This window comes from Palaemon carinicauda, chromosome 15 (genome assembly GCF_036898095.1).
Source record: "Palaemon carinicauda isolate YSFRI2023 chromosome 15, ASM3689809v2, whole genome shotgun sequence".
NCBI classification, from domain to species: Eukaryota; Metazoa; Arthropoda; class Malacostraca; order Decapoda; family Palaemonidae; genus Palaemon; species Palaemon carinicauda.
Genome location: NC_090739.1, coordinates 48,842,276 through 48,864,775, shown reverse-complemented (window position 1 = coordinate 48,864,775; position 22,500 = coordinate 48,842,276). Strand labels below are relative to the sequence as shown.

At 40.6% G+C, this 22,500-nt stretch overlaps 1 protein-coding gene across 1 annotated transcript in view; it reads right to left on the bottom strand.

The window, feature by feature from the left end:
- Positions 1 to 22,500, bottom strand: part of LOC137654281 (pancreatic triacylglycerol lipase-like) — an 86,511-nt gene that overhangs the window by 13,141 nt on the left and 50,870 nt on the right. Inside the window, exons 2-9 of the mRNA XM_068387909.1 lie at positions 21,355 to 21,617; positions 16,487 to 16,770; positions 15,549 to 15,762; positions 14,906 to 15,070; positions 14,612 to 14,746; positions 13,079 to 13,209; positions 12,787 to 12,922; positions 12,333 to 12,459 (exon numbers count right to left, since the gene is read on the bottom strand). Coding sequence (XP_068244010.1) covers positions 12,333 to 12,459; positions 12,787 to 12,922; positions 13,079 to 13,209; positions 14,612 to 14,746; positions 14,906 to 15,070; positions 15,549 to 15,762; positions 16,487 to 16,770; positions 21,355 to 21,544 — 1,382 coding nt within the window. The 5' untranslated portion in view covers positions 21,545 to 21,617. The remainder of the gene's footprint in view (positions 1 to 12,332; positions 12,460 to 12,786; positions 12,923 to 13,078; positions 13,210 to 14,611; positions 14,747 to 14,905; positions 15,071 to 15,548; positions 15,763 to 16,486; positions 16,771 to 21,354; positions 21,618 to 22,500) is intronic.

Below are 22,500 nucleotides of genomic sequence, written 5' to 3'. Positions count from 1 at the left end.
TCAGGTACCACAGAAAAGTCACAGAAGCCTAGGAAAGATTCAAAAACATTTACCCAAAACTTGCAACAACGAGTGAGGAAATAAGACACTCAAAACGAGCATTCCTGGTGGAAAAGGATAGATCCTTTCATTGCTCAGGAAGAATGAAATCCAGAGTATTGAAATAAAACAATTAAACAAGCCCCAGAAAAGGAATAATCATGAAAACATAAGTCCCTCGGAAGCTTGCAAGAGAACTCACCTCCTGGAAGTCCACAAGGCAGGATGTCACAAAAAAGAGCTATTGGACCTGCCCCACCCCAGTTCTCACTCAGCTCCCACTGAGAAAGGACCTTCTGCCTGCTGCTGCTGCTGCTTGCTGCCTCGACTGCTGACCCCTGCTGCCTCTCCCTTGCTGCTGGTTGCTGCCTCTCCACGGAGCTGAATTTTTCGGCAGAGTTTCTCAGCCGAAATTTTCAGCTGCCCTGCAGAGATTACCGCTGCCGCCACCGATTTCGCCGACGTTTTCGCCGCCGATTTCGCCTGGATACCAGCCTGTAGGGGCTGCCTTGTGCTACCCTCTACTGTGTGGGCTGCTGTAGGGCGCCTTTCAGCGCTACTGCAAAGGGTCTCGCCCCAAAAATTGGCTGGTATCATCCCCCTTTTTATAAGGAGATACTTTTGACTAGTTAGGCTTTTGTCTCTGACTATCTTAACCCTTTCCAATTACTAACAGATCCTCCTGTGGAAAATCCGGTAGCTGTTGTGGTCTGAAAACTCCGGTTGAAGCAGGACCCAAGGGTCAAAACTTCCTACTCTCGCCGTGTGTGGCTAGTGGCATAGGGCTGTTAGGCTTGGCGCCTATAAGCCAAGGTGCTAGGTGCTAGATAATAGTGATAGGACCTTGCAACCTGGCGTAAATAAGCCAGGAATTCAATGATAGGGATAGGTGTTTGGACTTAGTTTCAATAAAATAAATTTGGGAGAGTACTGTGTTTTATTCCCTAAACCTCCCTACCTGCAGGAGTAGACTGCTGGGCCGTCTTAGTGCTGGAAAGCAGTAAGGAGGCCCCCCAGCTGCTATTTGTGCAGGTTGTACCTAGATAAACAGAGATAGTTTAAGCACTGCTCTATTAGTAGGATAGTTAGAGCCTCCCCCCGTTAACCATTCTATTTCAGATTCTGTTTTTCGTTTTTCAACTCTCACTATAACTTTGTCTGGGGCCCTAGGGCTTAAAGGGTTGGACAACCCCACCAGGCACACTATCTATCTTCGATATCCTCCTCACCTTCCAACCCACCAAGGACTTGTCCTGGAGACCTGTTGACGACCTATACGAGATCGAACTGAAGCCATGGCTGCGGCTGAAGTAGAAATGCATCCAGACTTGACCCTTTGCATTACTGACCCTAAGAACCGAAAAAAAACACAACAGGAAACGGACTCGGATGAACATGACAACCAAGAATGGACCCAGGTTAGCCGTCGCAAAAAACAGCCAAGACGGAATAACCCCAACAACGACACCAGGCCTAATGCTCAGGATGATGGACAAAGGAACAACACCACCACTGTTGGGAACAGACACCAGCCAACTCGGGAAAACAAAACATATTTTTTTCAGAGTCCTGGCTTGAAACTCTTCTAAGGCTTTAAAGGCTATTGCAACCTTCGAGCAGAAACACAAAAACATTCAAATGGTTGCCAAACCAAATAGACAGGGCCAGTGGACCATCTCCACCAGGGATGCAAGAACCCTGATCACCTTAAGGAGCACCTCCGACATCAGGCCACAAGAGCTCAAGGAGGAAGAAAAGATAAAGAAGGCAGTTGTGGTAGGCTACCCAACTGTTATGATGGAAAGCCATCTGTTGAAAATGCCCAACATCACTGTGGCAGAGCGAATGACCAACAAGGCTGGTTTTCTAACTAAGGCCATGCTTGTTACCTTCAAAGGACCTCGCCCCAAGAAAGTGGACCTAGGCATCTTCGGAAGCTTCTGGGTCAAGAAATATTACCCAGATCCCCTAAGATGTTACAATTGCCAAAAACTTGGACATCACAAAGACCAATACCAGGCAAAGGTCCCAACCTGTGCAGTGTGTAGCCAAAGGCACCCAACACTAGAGTGCATAGATAAAAAGGCTGCTGGCATACCAAGAATACCCAAGTTCCCAAACTGTAAGAAGAGACACACAACAATGGCCTGGGGATGCCCTGAAAGGGTAGCAAGAGTTATTGCTGCCCTCCCCAAGGAAAGAAGAGAAGAACCAAGAGGAAGGACGGCCCCCAAACCTCTACCCAGAAGAAGGTTCTACACACAAGAAGAGCTAAAGAAAACCTCTAGAGCTAGGTCCTCCTCTAGAGCTCCAAAGCCTACAACTCAGGCACCTAAACCTATGCCTAGAACAATTTTCATTAAAACCACGGTCTTAAGGGAAAAACTAACTGATCTAGTCACACAGACCGTGACTGGAAAAATCAATGCTGAAGCCATAGCAGCTAGCATTGAACAAGTCCTGATGGGCTTCGTCTCCAGACCCAAGTACTCCCCATCCCCCTTTCATGCTATCCAGATCACCTCTCACATCTCAACCTCCACACCTATTATTCCATCACCTCAATCACCTGTACCTTCCACATCCGTTACACCAGATCCCACCCCCATCATCCCACTCATCCCATCCACCATCACTTCATCCACTCTCACCTCATCCCCCTCATCCACTTCATCCTCTGAGGTCAAGGCAATTGCCTTTGCCCCTAGGGACCCAAGACAATTCTCTCCCACTTACACGCAGGAGTAAGAGTTCTTAACTGGAACTCAGCTGGTGTAAGACCAAAAATGTCCTCCCTGATTGCAGTATGCAAAACTGAGGATATAGATGTAATCCTGCTACAAAAAACATTTTTAAAAGCAGGAAAAAACCTCAGAATAGCAGGTTACAACGCTTAAACTACACCACAGATAGGTACAGACAAAAGCTTAGCCACACTAGTCAAAACAACTATATCAACAACAAGGTTACACAACCCAATTACTTGTGGTAACAATGTAGAGACTCTAGCAGTAACAATAACATTACTGAATCAAAAAAGTGGACTTATACAACATATACAGGAAAATGAACAGGGAGGACACAGGAGAGCTACAGCTAACAGAACTCTTTGTTCATGCAGAAAGAACACCAACAATTATATGTGGGGATTTTAATGCACATCACCCTATATTAGCATCGCCATCAATGACAAACCCCCCAGGGGAACACATAGCCTTCGCCCTGGAGGAATTGGAAGGAGTCGCCCTCCTAAACACAGGGCAACCTACACACTTAAGAGGAGGCAGACTGGATCTGACCTTTCCTACAACAGCAATAAGACACTTAACCAGATGGCAAGTGTACTCAACCCTGATTAGTGATCACTTTGCCACGGTAAGAGAATTGGAGATGCAACAACTACCTCCAATTCCACACCTCCACCAAGATGGAATCAGGACCTAGCAGACTGGGTCTGCTTTCGACTAGCCATAGGGGAATGGGCAGCAAGCTACAATCCTCCAGAGGACATAGATCAGCTAGAAAAAGACCCAGTTGATGCTTTCCACAATGCAGCTAATAGAGCTATGCCCCTAAAGGCAGCAGGAGGTAACCCTACATATAAGGACTCTTGGTACTACTGCCCGGAAGTCAGGAGGTTAAAATCAGACTAAACAGAGTCACAAAAATATACAGAAGAAGATCCACAGTAGAAAACAGAGAAATACTGCAAACAGTCAAAAATGAAACACAACAAAGAATCCATGAAATAAGAATTGAAAAATGGATGGAATGGTGTTCAACCCTTATAGGATACACAACTCTAACTGACATATGGGAATGGCTACACAGAGTAGCCGGAAAAAAGAAAACTCCAATTGAAATGTACCCACACCAACAAGAGGAGGCAGAAAGAATTGCAACAACCTTTGCAAACAGGACACTGCCAGCTAATCTTTCCCCTGAAACCAGAATGCTACAAGAGCATTCTGGTTTCAGCCAGTTGGGAAGAGATCAACACAGCCTGCCAGCAGCAGGATGACACAGACATTCCATACACAGTCAAGGAACTAAGAGCAGTACACAAGACAGGAAAAGATACTGTGCCAGGAGCAGACAAGATCACCTACACAATGATCAAACACATGGGTCCAGCAGGAGAAACCGCATTCCTGAGGTTATTAAACAAAACACACCTTGAACTCAAACCTGGAGGCAACAAGACACGCAGCCAATCCCAAAGCCAAAGGATCCAGAAAATCCCAGACCAATAGTTAGTATCCTGTATGGAAAAAAACAGGAGAAAAAATGGTCCTGAACAGGATGAAATATAAAATTGGCCTCCTACACAAGCAGCTATATGCATATCAGGAGGGAGTTGGTACTTCTGAATGCCTCACTGATGTTTTAAGCTGCATAAATCAAAAGAAGGCAACAATAGTCTTCATAGACTTTGAAAAAGCCTTCAAGCTAGCAAGCCCGGCAGCAATGCTGAAATCAGTGGCCAAAAAAGGAGTTAAACGTCACCTACTAGCATGGACTAAAAACTGTGCTAGGAAGGCAAGCTAGAGTCAAATTCCAAGGAGTGATTTCTACCTTTCACGAATTGGAAAATGGCACACCACAAGGAGGGATTCTTAGCCCCCTCCTCTTCAACATCCTCATGGAAAATATAGCCTCACTCCAACTTCCTGAAGGAGTAGACATATTTATCTATGCATATGATGTATGTGTAATAGCTCGAGGATCAGTCAGGATGATCAAAATGCAAAGAGCACTCAACGCCATCAGCCACAAATCCAATGAGCTTGGACTGAAAATCAACATTGGCAAAACAAAGGCTATGTCAATTAAAGACCCAAACCCCCTGTAACCACTCACAATAGGAACGGAGCCCCTAGAATGGGTGGACAAATACACATACCTGGGAGTAATATTAGACAAACAACTCACCTTTAGGGAAGAAGTCAAATATCTCAAGGAAAAAGCGGATGCCATACTGGCAGCCATGAGATAAATGTCCAAACTCAATGATGGAGCAAATGAGCATGTCTAAAAGAAATATTACCTAGCCTGTTCCGGAGCACTAGTGGAGTATGCTGCCCCAACACTTACAGATCTAACGGATACTCAAAAAGCTGCAGTAGAGGTAATTCAAAACAATGCCATGAGGCTCATGCTAGGAGCTCCAATATGGACAAGACTGTGCAACCTACGGATGGAGACTGGACTACCATCCCTTGAGGATAGAATTGCACTAAGAAATGCAAGCACAATTACAAAGATGTTCCTCTCAGCCAGAGACCCAATTACCAAAAAGAGAGTAAGAGAGGAACTGTTAAAATACCCAGAGGTTCAAACCCGAAGCTCTAATGTCAAAGGCCATAGTAACAACATAAAGAGCCTGAGTCTAACCAAAGTACTCCTACAGCTAAGCCCAGACACAGCGCAGGGTGCACAACACATTCCACCATGGAAAAAGCAAGTAGCAAGATTCAGCTACACCAAGCTCCCAAGGGCAAAGGAAGACTGCAAAATAGAGGAACTAAGAAATGCAGCTCAAGCAGCAATAAGCTCTGCAGAGACAATAGGGACACAAATCTACTATACAGATGGTACAGTAGACCCTGGAACCCAAACAGCGGGAGCTGCAGTTCACTCCTGCAAATTCATAGCATGCTGAAGGACATCCAACAATGTCTCCACCATGCAGACATAGCTTGTTGCAATACAACAAGCACTAAAATACTCTATTGAAAATGAGGAAGGACCAGTAGTCATACATACTGATTCACAATCCTCAATGCAAGCCCTGTAACAGGATATAAATAAAGAAAACAAGGCCCTGATAGCTGATATCAAATCACACCTATAGCAGCACAATAAAAGATATAGACTAGTAACTCTAAACTGGATCCCCAGTCACATCGGGTTACCAGGGAATGAGAAGGCTGATGAACTAGCCAAAACCACCAGACATATCCAAAGTGTACAGATGCACATACAGCCTGCACTGCAACAAATCAAAAAAGAATAAAGACACAGCTCAAGAACAACCTAATCAAGGAAATACACAGTGGATAGAGAATGGCTCTCCCTCTGCCATATGGTACAAATGGGCCACGGAGCTAGAACCTCCACCCATAGACAGATACACCCCAAGGAAACAGGCTGTATGTATACACAGGCTCAGACTGAGATACAAGGCAAACTGGGAAATCCTGGACAACAATCAGAGACCGTGTGATCACTGTGATGTCACACCGCAACACGCCCTCTTGCACTATTGACTAGAGTGTAGAGAAACAGCACAGCTGAGAGGTGATCTACAGGTAGACACCAACACACCACAGGCCGGGCAAGCCACGGCAACACTGGCAAAGACAATTATCGGAAGCATAGTGTACCAACCGTGTTTCACACAATTGTACATAATTCCTTTTGTATATATTATGCTTGTATCTTCGCTCTTCCCTCGCACTAAAACTAACATGAAAATTCATGTCTGGTTTTTCCTCTGTAATATTGTCTGTCTTGTGAACTTGTTATGTCCTGTTGCCTTGAGGTTTTGTATATAAGGAGAGAGTTCTACAATAATATAACTCAGTCGTTTCTAACCTGCCTTTGAGTTCACAACCCTACTCGGCGCCGTCACATTGGAGACCCCGGAAGTCGACTCGCTCCCACTGCCTTCCACCCCCACCTCCCTCGCCCCTCCATCGTTGGTACTATGATGGAGGCGGACTCTACTACAGGCTCTACAGCAGTTGGCGTTGCTGACGCCCCATTGAAACTTTCACCGTTCGCCACCGGAGTGGCGTTTGCTTGATTTCAACGCGCTGAAGTCCACTTCCGTATCAGGGGCGTGACTCGCTCAACCACCAAAGCGGATTATGTTCTCGCGGCGATACCCGAGGACACCTTCCCAGAAATATCCGACTGGCTTTGTGAACAAGGAGACACCCCAATAGCGTATGACGCCCTCAAAACATACCTTCTGCAGCAGTACTCGCCGTCGCCAGCCGCCCGTATAGCAAAGCTTTTTCAGCTCTCGCAACAACCGTTGGGGGACCAAAGGGCTTCGCTTGCCCTCAGGGAAATGACCAGTATCGCTCGCCTTCAACCTGCCGCAGACGGCTCTCCTCGTGAGGTGAACCTACTTCGTGCCCTTTGGATACGCCGTTTACCCGAACCTGTACGCGCTGCCATACCCGATGTCGATAGTTTACCCATAAAGGACTTGATGACCAAAGCCGACGCCCTTAAGGACAGCCACTTCAAGACCTCCATCAACGCCTCCACCCCTGACGACGAGGATGCCTATTCAACGTCAACCGAAGCTGACATGAATGCCGTAGGACATACACGCCTACCCCGTGACGTGCCAAAGCGGCGACAAAGCCGCCCACCACCCACCAATGGCTCGCGCCCCAACGAACGACTTCTACAGCCACTTACTACCTCCCATCCGCCGTAGTTTTGCTACTACCACTTCAGATTCGGGGCAACCGCGAAGAAATGTGCCAAAGATTGTCAGTGGCCAAAAAAACGTATAAGTAGGCCATCGCTTGTGGCGGTGGCCTCCCATGTTTCTAATCTTTTCTTTTTACAGGATGCAGGAACGGGCGTGCGACTTTTGGTAGACACGGGTGCTTGTCGTTCTCTTTTGTCAAGGAAACTCTTCAAGGCACAACGTAGTCTGTCTACATCTGCCGACGTCCGCTTGGTAGCTGCCAACGGATCTGCGATACCCACCTACGGTTACGAGAACCTCACATTATCGTTCGGAAACGGTAAATTCAATTGGAAGTTTCTCGTTGTTGACGTCACAATTCCAATCCTCGGTGCGGATTTCCTCTCTCATTTCCACCTTCTGGTCGATGTCGCCCACCGACGATTGGTCAACGCAGACTCGTACTTGTCGACACCTCTTCAACCCGCCCCCTCTAACCTCGCTCTCCACATCAGCGCACCCACGGATGCCTACGCCCACCTCCTCACGTCGTACCCGGAAGTTTTCCGTCCAGAACTTCGCCAAACGCCCACGGTTCCTGCCAAGCACGGTATTTATCGCCATATCAAGACGACGGGACCCCCAGTCTTCGCAAAATTCAGACGTCTGGCACCGGAACGATTGGCAGCCGCCAAACAGACGTTCGCCGAAATGGAGAAAATGGGCCTTTGCCAAAAGGCCTCCAGCCCATGGTCGTCGCCCTTACACATCGTTCTGAAGAAAGACGGCTCCCTCCGTCCGTGCGGGGATTACAGGCGCCTGAACATGCAAACAGAACCGGATCACTACCCCCTCCCAAACATTGCCGACGTGACCTCCTACCTGCACAAAGCGAAGGTTTTCTCTAAGCTCGACCTCCTGAGGGGGTATTATCAGGTGCCTATGAACCCAGAAGACATCCCCAAGACCGCCATCACCACTCCGTTTGGTACATACACCTTCAATTACTCCTGTTTTGGCCTTCGTAATGCTGGGGCAAGGTTTCAACGTCTCATGGATGGCATCTTAGGGGACCTCCCTTTCTGTGTATGTTATGTGGACGACATACTTGTGTTCTCCTCCTCAAAAGAGGAACACCTCCGTCACCTGCGCATCGTGCTCTACCGCCTGCAACAAAACGGCCTTGTAGTCCGGTACGACAAGTGTGCCTTTGGCGCCAACGAAGTATCGTTCTTAGGGCACCGCATCACTCCTGAAGGTGTCCACCCCCTCTCTGAGAAGGTAGCAGCTGTTCAGAACTTCCCCGTGCCCTCGACCGTCAAAGCTCTACAGGAATTCTTGGGCATGATCAACTATTATCACCGTTTTCTGCCAGCCATTACCGCCACTCTTGCTCCCCTCTACGCCTCCCTTAAGGGCAAGCCAAAGGACCTGAAGTGGGGTCCCCTTCAAGAAGCAGCTTTCTGCAATGCAAAGAAGGCCCTATCATCTGCTGCGGCTCTCACTTTTCCTATCCCACACGCCCCTCTCCTTCTCTCCACCGATGCCAGCGACGTCGCTATTGGTGCAGTACTCGAGCAGGTGGTCAAAGGCTCGCCCCGCCCATTGGCCTTCTTCAGCAGAAAACTGTCCAAGGCAGAATCGGGTTATTCTACCTTCGATCGAGAATTGCTGGCGGTGCACTTGGCTGTCCGTCACTTTCACCATTTCTTAGAAGGTACGCCCTTCGTCATTCGCACAGACCACATGCCTCTGGTGCACGCCTTCACTCGACAGTCTGACGCCTGGTCCGCCCGTCAACGCCGACATCTCTCCGCCGTGGCTGAATACAATTGCACCCTCCAATACGTCCCTGGGAAAATGAATCCCGTTGCCGATGCCCTGTCAAGAAACACGTTGGCTGCCGTTCAACTGGGATTGGATTACAACGCCCTGGCTGAAGCCCAACGACAGAATCCAGAGTATCAAGCTTGTAGGACATCCTGCACGTCCCTCCGTTGGGAAGACTTTCCCCTTGAAGACTCCAACACCACCCTCCTCTGTGACGTCAGTACTGGTAGACTGCGACCTTGGATTCCTGCTCCCATGCGCCAACAGGTGTTTGATTTCATTCACGGCCTTTCACATCCCTCGTGCCGTTCTACTGCACAGCTGCTGAAGGCAAAGTTCATTTGGCACGGCATTTCTAAGGATGCTAAGGATTGGGTCTGCGCCTGTACTTCTTGCCAAACTTCCAAAGTACATCGACACACGGATTCAGGAGTGGGCACCTTTCCTCAACCTCAGCGTCGTTTCGCACACATTCACGTCGACGTTGTAGGCCCCCTACCCACATCACAAGGACATCGTTACCTGTTTACCGTCATCGACCACTCCACTCGTTGGCCTGAAGCCATTCCCATGGAAACCGCAACGTCCGCCTCATGTACATCTGCCTTACTATCTGGATGGATTTCAAGATTCGGTATCCCTGAGCATATTACTTCTGACAGGGGAACCACTTTCACCTCTCAATTGTGGACGTCATTAGGGAATCTCCTGGGCATCACCCTACATCAGACAACGGCCTACAACCCCGCTGCCAATGGAATGGTTGAACGTTTTCATCGCACCCTCAAAGCAGCTTTGATGTCCCTCTGCAAGGATTGTAACTGGTTTACTCAGCTTCCCTGGATCCTCCTGGGACTAAGGACCACTCCTAAAGACGCCCTCGACGTCTCGGCAGCTGAAATGGTGTATGGCAACCCGTTGGTCGTCCCTGCCGAATTTTTTCCTTCTACAACCTCCTCCGACGATCTCCAGTGCATACGTCACGTCGTGGGAAAATTTACTCCGTGCCGCCAGACTTACAAGCCCCCAGCGAAGCATCACATACCTACGGACTTGCACTCTGCAACGCACGTCTTCCTGCGCAACGACACCAGCAAGCCACCACTAACACCCCCTTACACGGGCCCTTTCTTTGTGATCCGACGCAGTCCGAAAGCATTCCTCCTAAACATTCGGGGCAAAGAAGACTGGGTCTCCATTGATCGTCTAAAACCTGCTTATCTTCTGCCAGATGACCCGCCTACAGTTCGCCTTTCTAGATCAGGGCGCCCTATTTAACATGTACAGTATGTCATTTTTAGGGGGGGAGCCATGTACCAACCGTGTTTCACACAATTGTACTTAATTCCTTTTGTATATATTATGCTTGTATCTTCGCTCTTCGCTCGCACTAAAACTAACATGAAAATTCATGTCTGGTTTTTCCTTTGTAATATTGTCTGTCTTGTGAACTTGTTATGTCCTGTTGCCTTGAGGTTTTGTATATAAGGAGAGAGTTCTACAATAATATAACTCTGTCGTTTCTAACCTGCCTTTGAGTTCACAACCCTACTCGGCGCCGTCACAATAGACACACACACACAATTGCTTTCAAGACTATCTCCACCAAGGTAAAGACCTCAAAATTCGCATCATACCATCTCATCCCCTCATTGTAAGGCCCCATTCACATCATCCTCTGTATTTTCTAAAGTTAACCTACTACTAAAAAAATTTCCGCAGGGACCCTGGTGAGTAAAGGGTTGGACAACTCCACCTGCCTCCTTTCCCCTACTATTCAAAGGCCTTACACCCCCAACTTTCAAACTACTACAATCCGTGAAATGATGGCCCTTTACTACTACCACCATCATCCTTACCCTGTCCACAACTTTCTCTACTACTGAAAAACTTTTCAAATTTTCCTTTATGAGATAACCAACCTTATATTTTTCAACAAGAACTATTGGCTATAATCTTCAACAACAACAACAACAACGACCTGCCCCAATCTTTTCACCCTGCCCCCCCCCCCCCTCCCCCCCTGAACTTCCCTTTAAAGCTTTTCCCTCCAATCCTTCTAATCATAATCCCCCCTTCCCCTCCCCCCTATCCTATCCCCATATACTAAAGCTATAGCTGTACAGCTTTGCTGATCATGGAGATACACAAACTCTTTCACCACGTTAAGATATCCCCATCAGAAAGGGATATATATATATATATATATATATATATATATATATATATATATATATATATATATATATATTCAACAATGGTTGGATAATTTTTTGAGCAAATTAATATTAATGCAATAAAAAACTTAGATTGATAGATATTTTCTTAACCAGAATTATTTTAGAGAGCAAATCGACCACTAATTTCATGTTACTAAAGTAATATTGTATATTATTCTCTTATGGAATTGTTTTCATTAATGCAAATAGTTTTAATGAGCCAACAAGACTTTTCTGATTAATTTACCTTTACTCTTTTCATAATCTACCACTTTCTGTAATCAAAATTAAACAAAACTACAATCAGATGGGAAATTAGATTTTTGTGTATAAAATCTAAAAAAGTAATATTATCTATCATTTTAGAAGGTTATGGCTTATAATTTAACGCTCCAATAATGCACCTAGTATTTTGAAAAAAAAAAAGAAAAAAAATATGATTCTGTCTATGATTTCACTTTATTTCTCAATGTACCTGCGTGAAGACCGATTTTCGTAACCTTACTCGGAAATACTTGGTGGTAGAAATACTAGTAATTACTAAGGACGTAGCAAAATAAACCATTCAGGGTCGTTTGTCAAATAATCCTTACAGCTTTTAGGCATCCTTTACTTAACGTTCTAGCAGAGGGAATTCATAGCAACCATGTGAAACAGTTTCTAGATATTGTTTTGATTCCTATATTAAGCTCAAGTCTGTGAATGTAAAACTATACATCTTTTGTTTTACAATGCAAGGGATTCACTTGTCTAAATTTACTATCGCTTAGTGTGAAAAGGTATACAGGTAACTTTAGGAACAGAGAACTTACTCAGGAGTCAGATCGAAGTCTCGAATGTTTCCCTCATCGTTAAAGAAAGACACCTTGAGTTTCCCACGAAGGCTTCCTCCTATTTTGTCTGGATCTCCCAGATTAATCTTTAGTTGATAATGATATACTGTGACAAAGAAACGTTAGTATCATGTAGCCTATCAAATTATTTCGACTTAAAATCATTTGAAGCCCAGAAATTTCTTAGACAACCAGTATCTATAACAATTGCAATAATTTTAAAAATTATAAATGCAGAATAAGTAAAGGTCTATAACTTTTATAATTGTTTTATATTTTGTGTATCCCATATGGATGGAAAATTAATCAAGATATCTTTTAAGATTAAGATTTAGGTTCATTTCATTTACATCTGTAGCACCTCTAAAGAAAATACATCAATAGTTGCACAGTAGAATGTATTATGAAGATAAAAACCTCTTGCGAATCTTACCGCAATAGTCAGGCCCAGAAGTGGTGGAGAGGTAGAAGGAGGTGTATGACTGATTTTGTGCACCTGGCCAGTTGTCTGCAAAGTAGCCCATGCGGGCGCATTGAGTTCCGTCCTCACCACAAGATTGACAGTTACCCTAAACAATATTGTAAAAAGTAGATATTCTTCATTAGAGTCTATAGATTTGCCCAAATCAATTGAAGATTTATACGTTACTATAAGAAACTCTACTGCAATATCTCAAAACTAATAAGATTCAAGAAGGGTGTATGAAAAGGAACTAAACATTTACATTTAGATACTGTTGATAAGAATTACACTGGAAGGCCATGTAAGGGCATTTAGAGCGAATCGAATCCGTAAAGAGTTTAGGTGCTCTGTTGTGGTTGCAGGCGACGATTTCCTTCTGGGCAGAATCTAAACCTGTAAAAGAGAAACAAAGAGTTTTACGTAGAGACTGTCACAGTTCACACTTCAAGAATATTAATGATATCAAACAGCATCCGGTAAGCGTTGAGCGAGATTCGTGGACAAAATAAACGCAAGCTCGAAGAATTTGCATTTTACTGATACGATTTTTTAAATGCTCTAATATTGTTTTTCTAGAATTTCATCTCTCCTGTATATTTATTAGGTAATGACAAATATTTAACTGGAAAATAAGGGAGTTTAAGATGCATAGTATATTCCATGGAAATAAGGATTTTATTCATGTTTATAATATATATCATAATCATCCTTTAATATCTAGAAAACATTTCGTCTGGCATACTATGTGCACAAAATACTGTTAATATTTTTGTAATAAACCAAGTAACAATAAGAGTAATATGAAAATAAATTTAAAGTAAAACAGCATTATAACGAAGAGTTTAACACAATCAATAAACATATAGCCTACATAGATATCTGTCTTTTAACTGATGAAAATTGAAGTAAATAAAGCTAATTAGTAGGACTATCGTAAATGAATAAACTCTATTATGACTTGTTAGCACGGTACATAAACAAATTACTTAGTCAGGTCAAGATTAGAATTGTCCCAAAGGAATGTACATCCGTTTTAATACTTGCTAACAATATATGAGGGTGTTTGATGAATTCAGAGGTCCACACCAAACCTCATAAACCTTTGATACTTTACTTCAATTACAGATGCTGAGGTAAAGGTTCCTACAGCTAAACGCCCAGTTTGATCATATCAACCATATCTCTTCTCCAGACTCTAAATCTTATAGGGAATTATTGTTTGACCAATCTATAGGTGAATTGCACTCCCGTGTAAATTATGTACGATAAATCAAGATAAAGAGATAACTTATAGAAGGTCTTAGTGTTGTTCAGGTTGCATATTTTTATGCTTTGACTTATACAGTACAATAAGGGGTGTCATTGTCTCCTCTGTAGGTAGTAGAGTATGTAACGGCAAGGAAAAATACATAGCTTTCCACAAATTCAATGTTAGAATGTTTTCGATCACCCCAACATAATTACAATACTACGGTATAATAGCATATGTCTTTGCGACTATCCTATCATAGTTTTACAGTTTTAAATTTCAATTTTTTATATATTTCTGCATCAGTATACTAAATTCATTGTTAAGTACTGTATATAGGTCATAAAGATATGTTTTCATCCTATTTTCCATTATGTACACATAGAGTTAGGCTTTTGAAAAACCAAATAACTGTAAATGTACTGTACGTTTTAGGGTAGCCGCATGTAATTTATAGGTGAAAAGCATTTGGATAGATGTTTTCAGAAACGTTTTAGTATATTGACTAATTGTGCTACCTGACAGTATTCCATGTCATAAACTAACCTTCAAATAGATCCAACCCATCGGTAAGAGCTGTGAATGGAACGTGATACAGTGAATTACAGCCGGGCTGTTTTCGGCCGTCGTTAGGATAAAAATCGATATGGCCTATGGGCTGCCATAATCCTAGTCCAATGGCTGTTTTAACAAAGAGAAGAAAATATTTTAGAAATAATAAGATATGTTCATTTTGGTATGGATTTAAAATTTCTCCTCAGTATATGGGTGTTCTAGTAAAAAGGGGTTTTATTATTCACTTTATACATTTATGAATTCTGTGACAACAGCCATATTTACTTTGAGCAATGAATATGATTGATTCAACGTCAGTGTGAATAACATCAACAAAATTTGCATCAGTAGGGTCCAATCGAACCACTGGCGGCATGTACTGGAAGAATGGCTCAGCTGGATCCAGGCCTGTGATTCTTCCTAGTCCCGAAATCTTTTCACCAGCATATCCTGCATACATTCAAAGATGGAAGAGATATATATATTTTTGGTCAATTCATACAGTACAGCAATGTTAAAAAAAATAATCAACAATTAAGCTTTTTTATGTGGTATTAAAATAAAAAAGAACTGTTTTGCTACGAGAATGTGATAAAGAATTAGTAAATAGAGTACCACATGGCAAATGGGAAAATTAATGCTAGCTCTATCAAATAGCATATATGGTTGACAAAATCATTGATAAAGTTACAGAAAATAACGCAGCCTTTTCAGAACATTTGACAATCGATTTTACTTATGTCTCAGTTAGACTGTCATAGAAAATAAGAGCGTAGATATGCAATGTAAAAAGTAATCTTCACAAACACGAACCCAGGTTCACCTTTATTGACCCTCTAAAATATTTTGTCAAAAGGTTTTTAACAATTACGTTGAATATTGAGTTTTTTGTTACAGTGTTCATTTTCATATAGGCTATGTCATTTACCAGCAAGATGAGCTCCAAGGGAATGTCCAATAATGTGCACATCCTTGGGTTTAAGGTCAGTCTTGTTTTTGAGCCAGTTAACAAGATGAGCTATTTCAAGACCAACCACACGAATGTTTGCTGTTGCTTGTGCGTAGAGGGCTCGGGAACCTCCCGACCAGTCAACCATAAAGACATTCAGATCATCATGCAGAAGCAATGCCCTCATCATGTCCTGCAAAAAAAAAAAAAAAAAAAAAAAATTAAGACCAATTACGAAGGAATCGATGTCAAATTGTCGTATCAAATTTATCAATCCTGTGATTTAGTATTTTCTGTCTGGATTAGGTATTTATAATCAAAATATGACTGAAAAGTTATCAATTATTTTTTGTCAGTATTTTACAACTAATACTATTTATCACGTAAATCTACTTCACTGCATTCGCACGTTAAAAGGTTACTCATTAATGCCATATGCAAGGGACGGCTAATGTCCGGGAGACCGAAAATATATACTATATATATATATATATATATATATATATATATATATATATATATATATATATATATATATATATATATATATATCTGAGATGCGCCTAAGCGCCCTTATTCATCAGGCTAGAACCAGGGAGGATGATTCAGCAGGTAGACCTGTAGGCTCTTCCATACCAAGGCCGCCATCTCGAGTATTCGAGACGGCCTTGTCCATACCCTCATCCCTAGCTCACAAAGCGATGCGGTTGCAGACACTATTAGAAACTATTGAGCTTAACCAGCCTTGAATTCTCATCCAACAGATGGTAAGACAGGGACGTTTCCAATGGGCTATCATAAGACTATAATATAGAGCAGCTTTTACATTCTGATTATGATTAAGATAACAAGTTAACTTTAGAATCAAAAGTCAAAAGATGTTTAAATAAACAAATAATGTAGGGAATCATACATACTAGCATCCAGGTAACACCATTGCTATCCAGAAATCCATGTATCAAGATCTTGGTCTTTCTTGTTGACTTGAAGGTAGTGTTGAGAACTTTAGTGATGTCCAAGGCCTCGATGACTGTACCCTTTGTGTTTTCTCTTGTTACTAGGGTGAAGAGAGTGTTGATTTCTTCTCTCTTGTTAGGTGGGAGATTGATGGGTCTATGGATTGGATGGAAGAATTCGATGTCATTGTAAATGCATCCGATCTCACCAAAACAAATTTCGGAGCTTCCGCTTTCTCCTTCTCCTGTTGTATAATATGGAAGGTGGAGTTAGCATACATTCTTCTAGGAATCTAGGGGAAATCTGTTTTACTTTATTTTATATCGTGAGAAGAAGATTTTCTTTTTATTTTGGTTATCCTTCCATTAGAATATATATATATATATATATATATATATATATATATATATATATATATATATATATATATATATACTCGTATAACAAAAGAAGCGTACCTATTGATGATCATCTATATAAATGTTTTTGAAAAGTGGTAACTAAGAGTTTAGTAAATTGACAAGCGTTATATTACACATAAAAGCCATAATTCGGATGTCATTTTCAATTCCATGGGAAATTGTTTAATATTAATGACGACTGAGCTGAACTCACAATTGCAGTTGAAATCTAACGTAAATTAGACATGGGAAAAGATGCATATACTGTAAGTCTAAATAACGGGTATTTACAGTAGTTAATACGATTTTTGATAAATATTTCCATTCCCTTCTTATATTAAACGTTTGCCTCTTCCTGAATTACATTAATTCACTTATTTAATGGTAACTCATTCTTTAATTCATGAGTAGCTAGAGAATGAAGCATCAATGTAGTTTCCATATACAAATAAAGATAAAAGAAATTATATCAAAAGCAGCGATCGGGAAAATAATCTTTAAAAATTCAAGCATCAAACAACAAGAGTTATTGCGGGAATTATCTTGAGATAATGTTTAAGCAATGTTTGATTAATTTACAATACATTTCTAAATAGTCAAGTGGTAGCTCTTCACGATATATTACTTTGGTCTTTGTTCAAATTTTGAACAATGACAAAATTTTTTCAAATAATCACTGATTTTTTCGCATATTCCTAAATGAAGCAGCTCTCTCTCGAAAAATAATATCTATCATAAATCAAAACAGCTCTTAATCTAAGAGAAATATGAATGGGAAATGGAAGAAAATAGGTAAACAGATGAATATGTCAAAAGGGTATGAAGTTGCCAATAACCCCAAACAATTTTTTTTTCGTCTTTTTTTTTTAGATCGTCCTATGTTAGTGAAATTAAAATCGTCGGATTATATGTTTTGAATACCTACAACTTGAATGACCGAGAAACAAATACTTTCTCTATAAAACAGAAGTTTAACGCTAGTACTGTACCAAAACTCTTTAAACCATGTTATTTCCCAAATTTATATCTAACAAATGAATAAATCACTAATTGTATTAAATGTCACATAAGTAAATTAACCTAAATGATACGATTTTTTACTGTTATGGATTAACGGCATCTTGGGCTCTACACGGAAAAGGGGTTAGCTAAATCCTTCAAGTTTAGAATAAGAATTGTTCTATTTTATACTGTTAGCAAACTAGTGATAATACCAAGCTCATCTGTAAAGTTTCAAAATTAAAGACGTGTATAGATTTTTTACAAATTGAAATGAGCATTATGACATCAAAAGAGAAAAGTATGAAAAGAGATGAATTTGAATAATAAAATTCTTGAGTAAAAGAGCCTAGGTTTGTTAATTTCTAGAGAAAAGTTCCATAAAAATCTTGATTTTCTTTCTTAATTACAGGTCTGATCAAGGAGGTTTAATACCTCCTTGGGTCTGATAATCCCCATCATTAATAATAGCATTAGTTGAATATGTATCATTGTATATCTGAACAGCGTGGTGAAAATGATTAATTTTTATGTTCCGATAGTTTGGACTCACCCCTAACCTACTGTGTTTACCTAACTATACCATAAAAACTAAAGAGAATGGAACAAAGCACAGAGAACGGATGAAGGCAAGGCTGCGTCAATACGAAACTTTTCGGCAACAGGCCCTCTCTTCCATTGTTCTTGTTCCGTGAAATGAATATAAAAAAGTAAAATATTCATTAATAATTCCTAGAAACTAGATGTCAACGATGTAACCTTGTGTCGGAAAAGTGTTCTTTTCTCCAACTGGAGAAGAACCAGTTTCAGCTAAATCTCTTTATTTTCACAGCATTCATGATTCCTTAACAGACAATCTTTAGCAAACTACCTCTCTCTCTCTCTCTCTCTCTCTCTCTCTCTCTCTCTCTCTCTCTCTCTCTCTCTCTCTCTCTCTCTCTGGCGTGTCACAAGGTACTGTATTAGCTGCACTGCTGTTTGTCATTATGATCTCAGACATAGACTGTGATGTTAAAGACTCTGTAGTGAAAAGTTTCGCCGATGACACAAGAATAAGTAGAGAAATTACTTGTGATGAAGATAGGACCTCACTACAAAGAGATCTAAACAAAATATATGAATGGGTGGAGATAAATAGGATTGTATTTAACAGTGATAAATTCGAATCAATAAATTATGGAAACAGAGAAGGAAAGGTATATGCATACCAGGGACCTAATAACGAGACAATCACAGACAAGGAAGCAATTAAAGACCTTGGTGTAATGTTAAATAGGAATATGTCATGCAACGACCAACTTGCAACACTGTTGGCTAAATGTAAAGCAAAAATGGGAATGTTATTCAGACACTTTAAAACAAGAAAAACTGAACACATGATTATGCTTTACAAAACTTATGTACGTAGTACACTCGAGTACTGCAATGTGATATGGTACCCACACTACCAAAAGGATATTGTACAAATAGAAAGTGTACAAATGTCCTATACTGCTAGAATAGAAGAAGTTAAGGACCTTGACTACTGGGAAAGACTGCAATTTTTAAAACTATTACAGTCTAGAAAGGAGAAGAGAACGCTACATGATAATACAAGCATGGAAGCAAATAGAAGGAATTACTGAAAAGATCATGGAGCTAAATATATAAGAAATAGCAAATCGAGGTAGATTAATAGTGCCAAAAACTATACCAGGAAAACTAAGGAAGGTACACAGGACATTACTACGCACCAGCATCGATAATGCAGAGACTATTTGATGCGCTGCCAGCTCATCTAAGAAACATATCAGGAGTGAGCGTAGATGTGTTTAAGAATAAGCTCGATAAATACCTAAGATACATCCCAGACCATCCTAGACTGGAAGATGCAAAATACACCGGAAGATGCATTAGCAACTCTCTGGTGGATATACGAGGTGCCTCACACTGAGGGACCTGAGGGAACCCAAACATAGAAAAAGGCAATAAGGTAAGGCTCTCCAAGTGTGCAAATAAGGTATTGGGAGTATTCAGTGTACGCACACACACATACACACACATATATATACATATACTGTATATATATATATATATATATATATATATATATCCAGCTGTGACCAGGTTGTGGAATGATCTTCCTAATCGGGTAGTTGAATCAGAACTTCCAAAGTTCAAACTTGCAGCAAATGTTATGTTGAACGGGCTGACATAAGTCTTTTGTAGTCTATATCTCAATTATCGGTTTTAATGTTGTTAAAGTTATTTTTTTGATATTCTATCTTAATTTTTTCATTACGTCTGATATCATTTATTCATTTCCTTATTTTCTTTCCTTACTGGGCTATTTTTCCCTGTTATTATTATTATTACAATTAATATTATTATTATTATTATTGTTATTGTTATTAATATTATTATTATTATTATTACTTGCTAAACTACAACCCTTGGGCATATAGCATCTTGCTTTTCCAACTAGGGTTGTAGCTTGGTTAGTAATAATAATAATAATAATAATAATAATAATAATAATAATAATAATATTAATGTGGTTGTTTATAAACTGACATGATGTTTATATGTTTAGAGTCTACCTGAAGGTACTCAATTCTCCAAGCAGCGAGATATCTGCTGTTTTGACTAATAGACTTTTCCCAAGCAAATATTGCACTTCCACTAGTTGGACTCGAGTGGGAAATAATCATGTGCATGTTTGGTATTCTTGGTAGGATGTAGTTTTTGTGCGTTTCTTGTAAGCTTCCAAAAAAACTTTCAAAAACTGTTTAGTGTAAATAGTGTATCCAGCCTAAGCCTTCAGTTGAGTGATTAAGCCTTCAGAGGAAGGGAACAGGGAATAAGCCTTCTGGGGAAGGGGGCGAGGGAGAGATATAAGTGCGTGAGTGTTAGAAATCAGGCAAGATCGTGTGCTACATTGAAATGTGTAAAGAGTATAAGGTCTGTTGATTATAGATCTATACAGTATTCTAGAAGTTTTATCCCAGATGTGACCAAGTTGTGGAATGATCTTCTTAACCGGGTAGTTAAATCAGTGGAACTTCAAAAGGTCAAACTTGCAGCAAATATTTTCATGTTGAACGGACTGACAAAAATCTTTTTATAGTTTATATATGAAATATCTGTTTTAATGCTGTTAATGTTTTTAATAGTTCATTACTTCTTATATCATTTATTTATTTCCTTATATCCTATCCTCCCTGGGCTAGTTATAGCATCCTTCTTTTCCAACTAAGGTTGTGGCTTAGCTAGTAATAAGATATATTATTACCGCCGCGCGAGAAGGGTGTGATAGGGTGCACTTCCTCAGGGCCAGGTTTTCAGGAATTCCTGTGTCTAACTTATACATAAAAGCCGTTTCAACTTCACCTCATTACCTTATACGAGGGTACAGCAAACAAACTGAAGTTTATCTATAATCTACTTACTATCAAAGATCTCCGGTTGAAAGCGATTGAGTATGGGTCTGTAAATGGGATCCACAGACGCCCTGAAGACGTTTCCAATAAGGGGAAAATTCCTGAGACTTGACACCATCCCCTTCAGAAGTCCTTGATCGGTCCCCCGAGCTACGGCGGCTATAACCAATAGGGGAAGAAGACGCCAGAAACTTCTCATTTTGCAATTGTTTCTACACCTTCTCCTCCTCCTCCCCCACCACCTCTTCTTTCGTAAGCTTCTTCTTCTTCACCTGAGAAAGAAAATTTGACTTCTTAGTAATGGAGTGCGGTTTCTGATACTCGAAATGTTTTATCTATTTGATTATTATTTTTAGTTTAACCGAACGAATGCCAGGCATTATTCTCATTTATTCTACCAAAGGGATTTTCAAATATACATTTGTGGCAAAATGTATACTGTTAATTAAAAAATTGTAATCCCTACCTGTTTAAATAACATATGCATGCAGATACGAACTGTTTGGGGATTGTAGTTTCACAAATGGAATATTCATAAGCCTACTTTCGTGTGAGATTATTTTCATTATTATTATTATTATTATTATTATTATTATTATTATTATTATTATTATTATTATTATTATTATTATTATTATTGCTAATGATAATGAAAATATTAACTATCAGTATTGTACTTTTTTCTATAAATATCATTATCATAGGATGCATACATTTCATAGAATAAACTAGAAGCAGTTAACTTATAAAGCAAGATACCGGAGAAAATGTACACCAGCAGGTGAACAATAATGAATTAAATAGTAGTGGAAGAGTATATAATTATAAATCTAAAGTAATTAGTGGAATAAAAACTGACGATGAATCATCCATTTATAAACTCGAGCAATGAAACTTTAACTACAAAATGTGATGGGCCATGGATTAAGACGATGGTTCAGTTCAAGCCCTGACTCTGAGAACTGGCCATACAGATATCACACGGTTTGTGGTAAGAAAATGTGTAGCCTAAGGTAAGAAAATGGGTCACTTGAGGCAGAAAAATGTGTAGCCTGAGGTAGGAAAATGTGTCACTTGAGACAGAAAATGTATAGTCTGAGGAATGAAAATGTGTCACATGCGGCAGAAAAATGTGTAGCCTAAGGCTGGAAAATG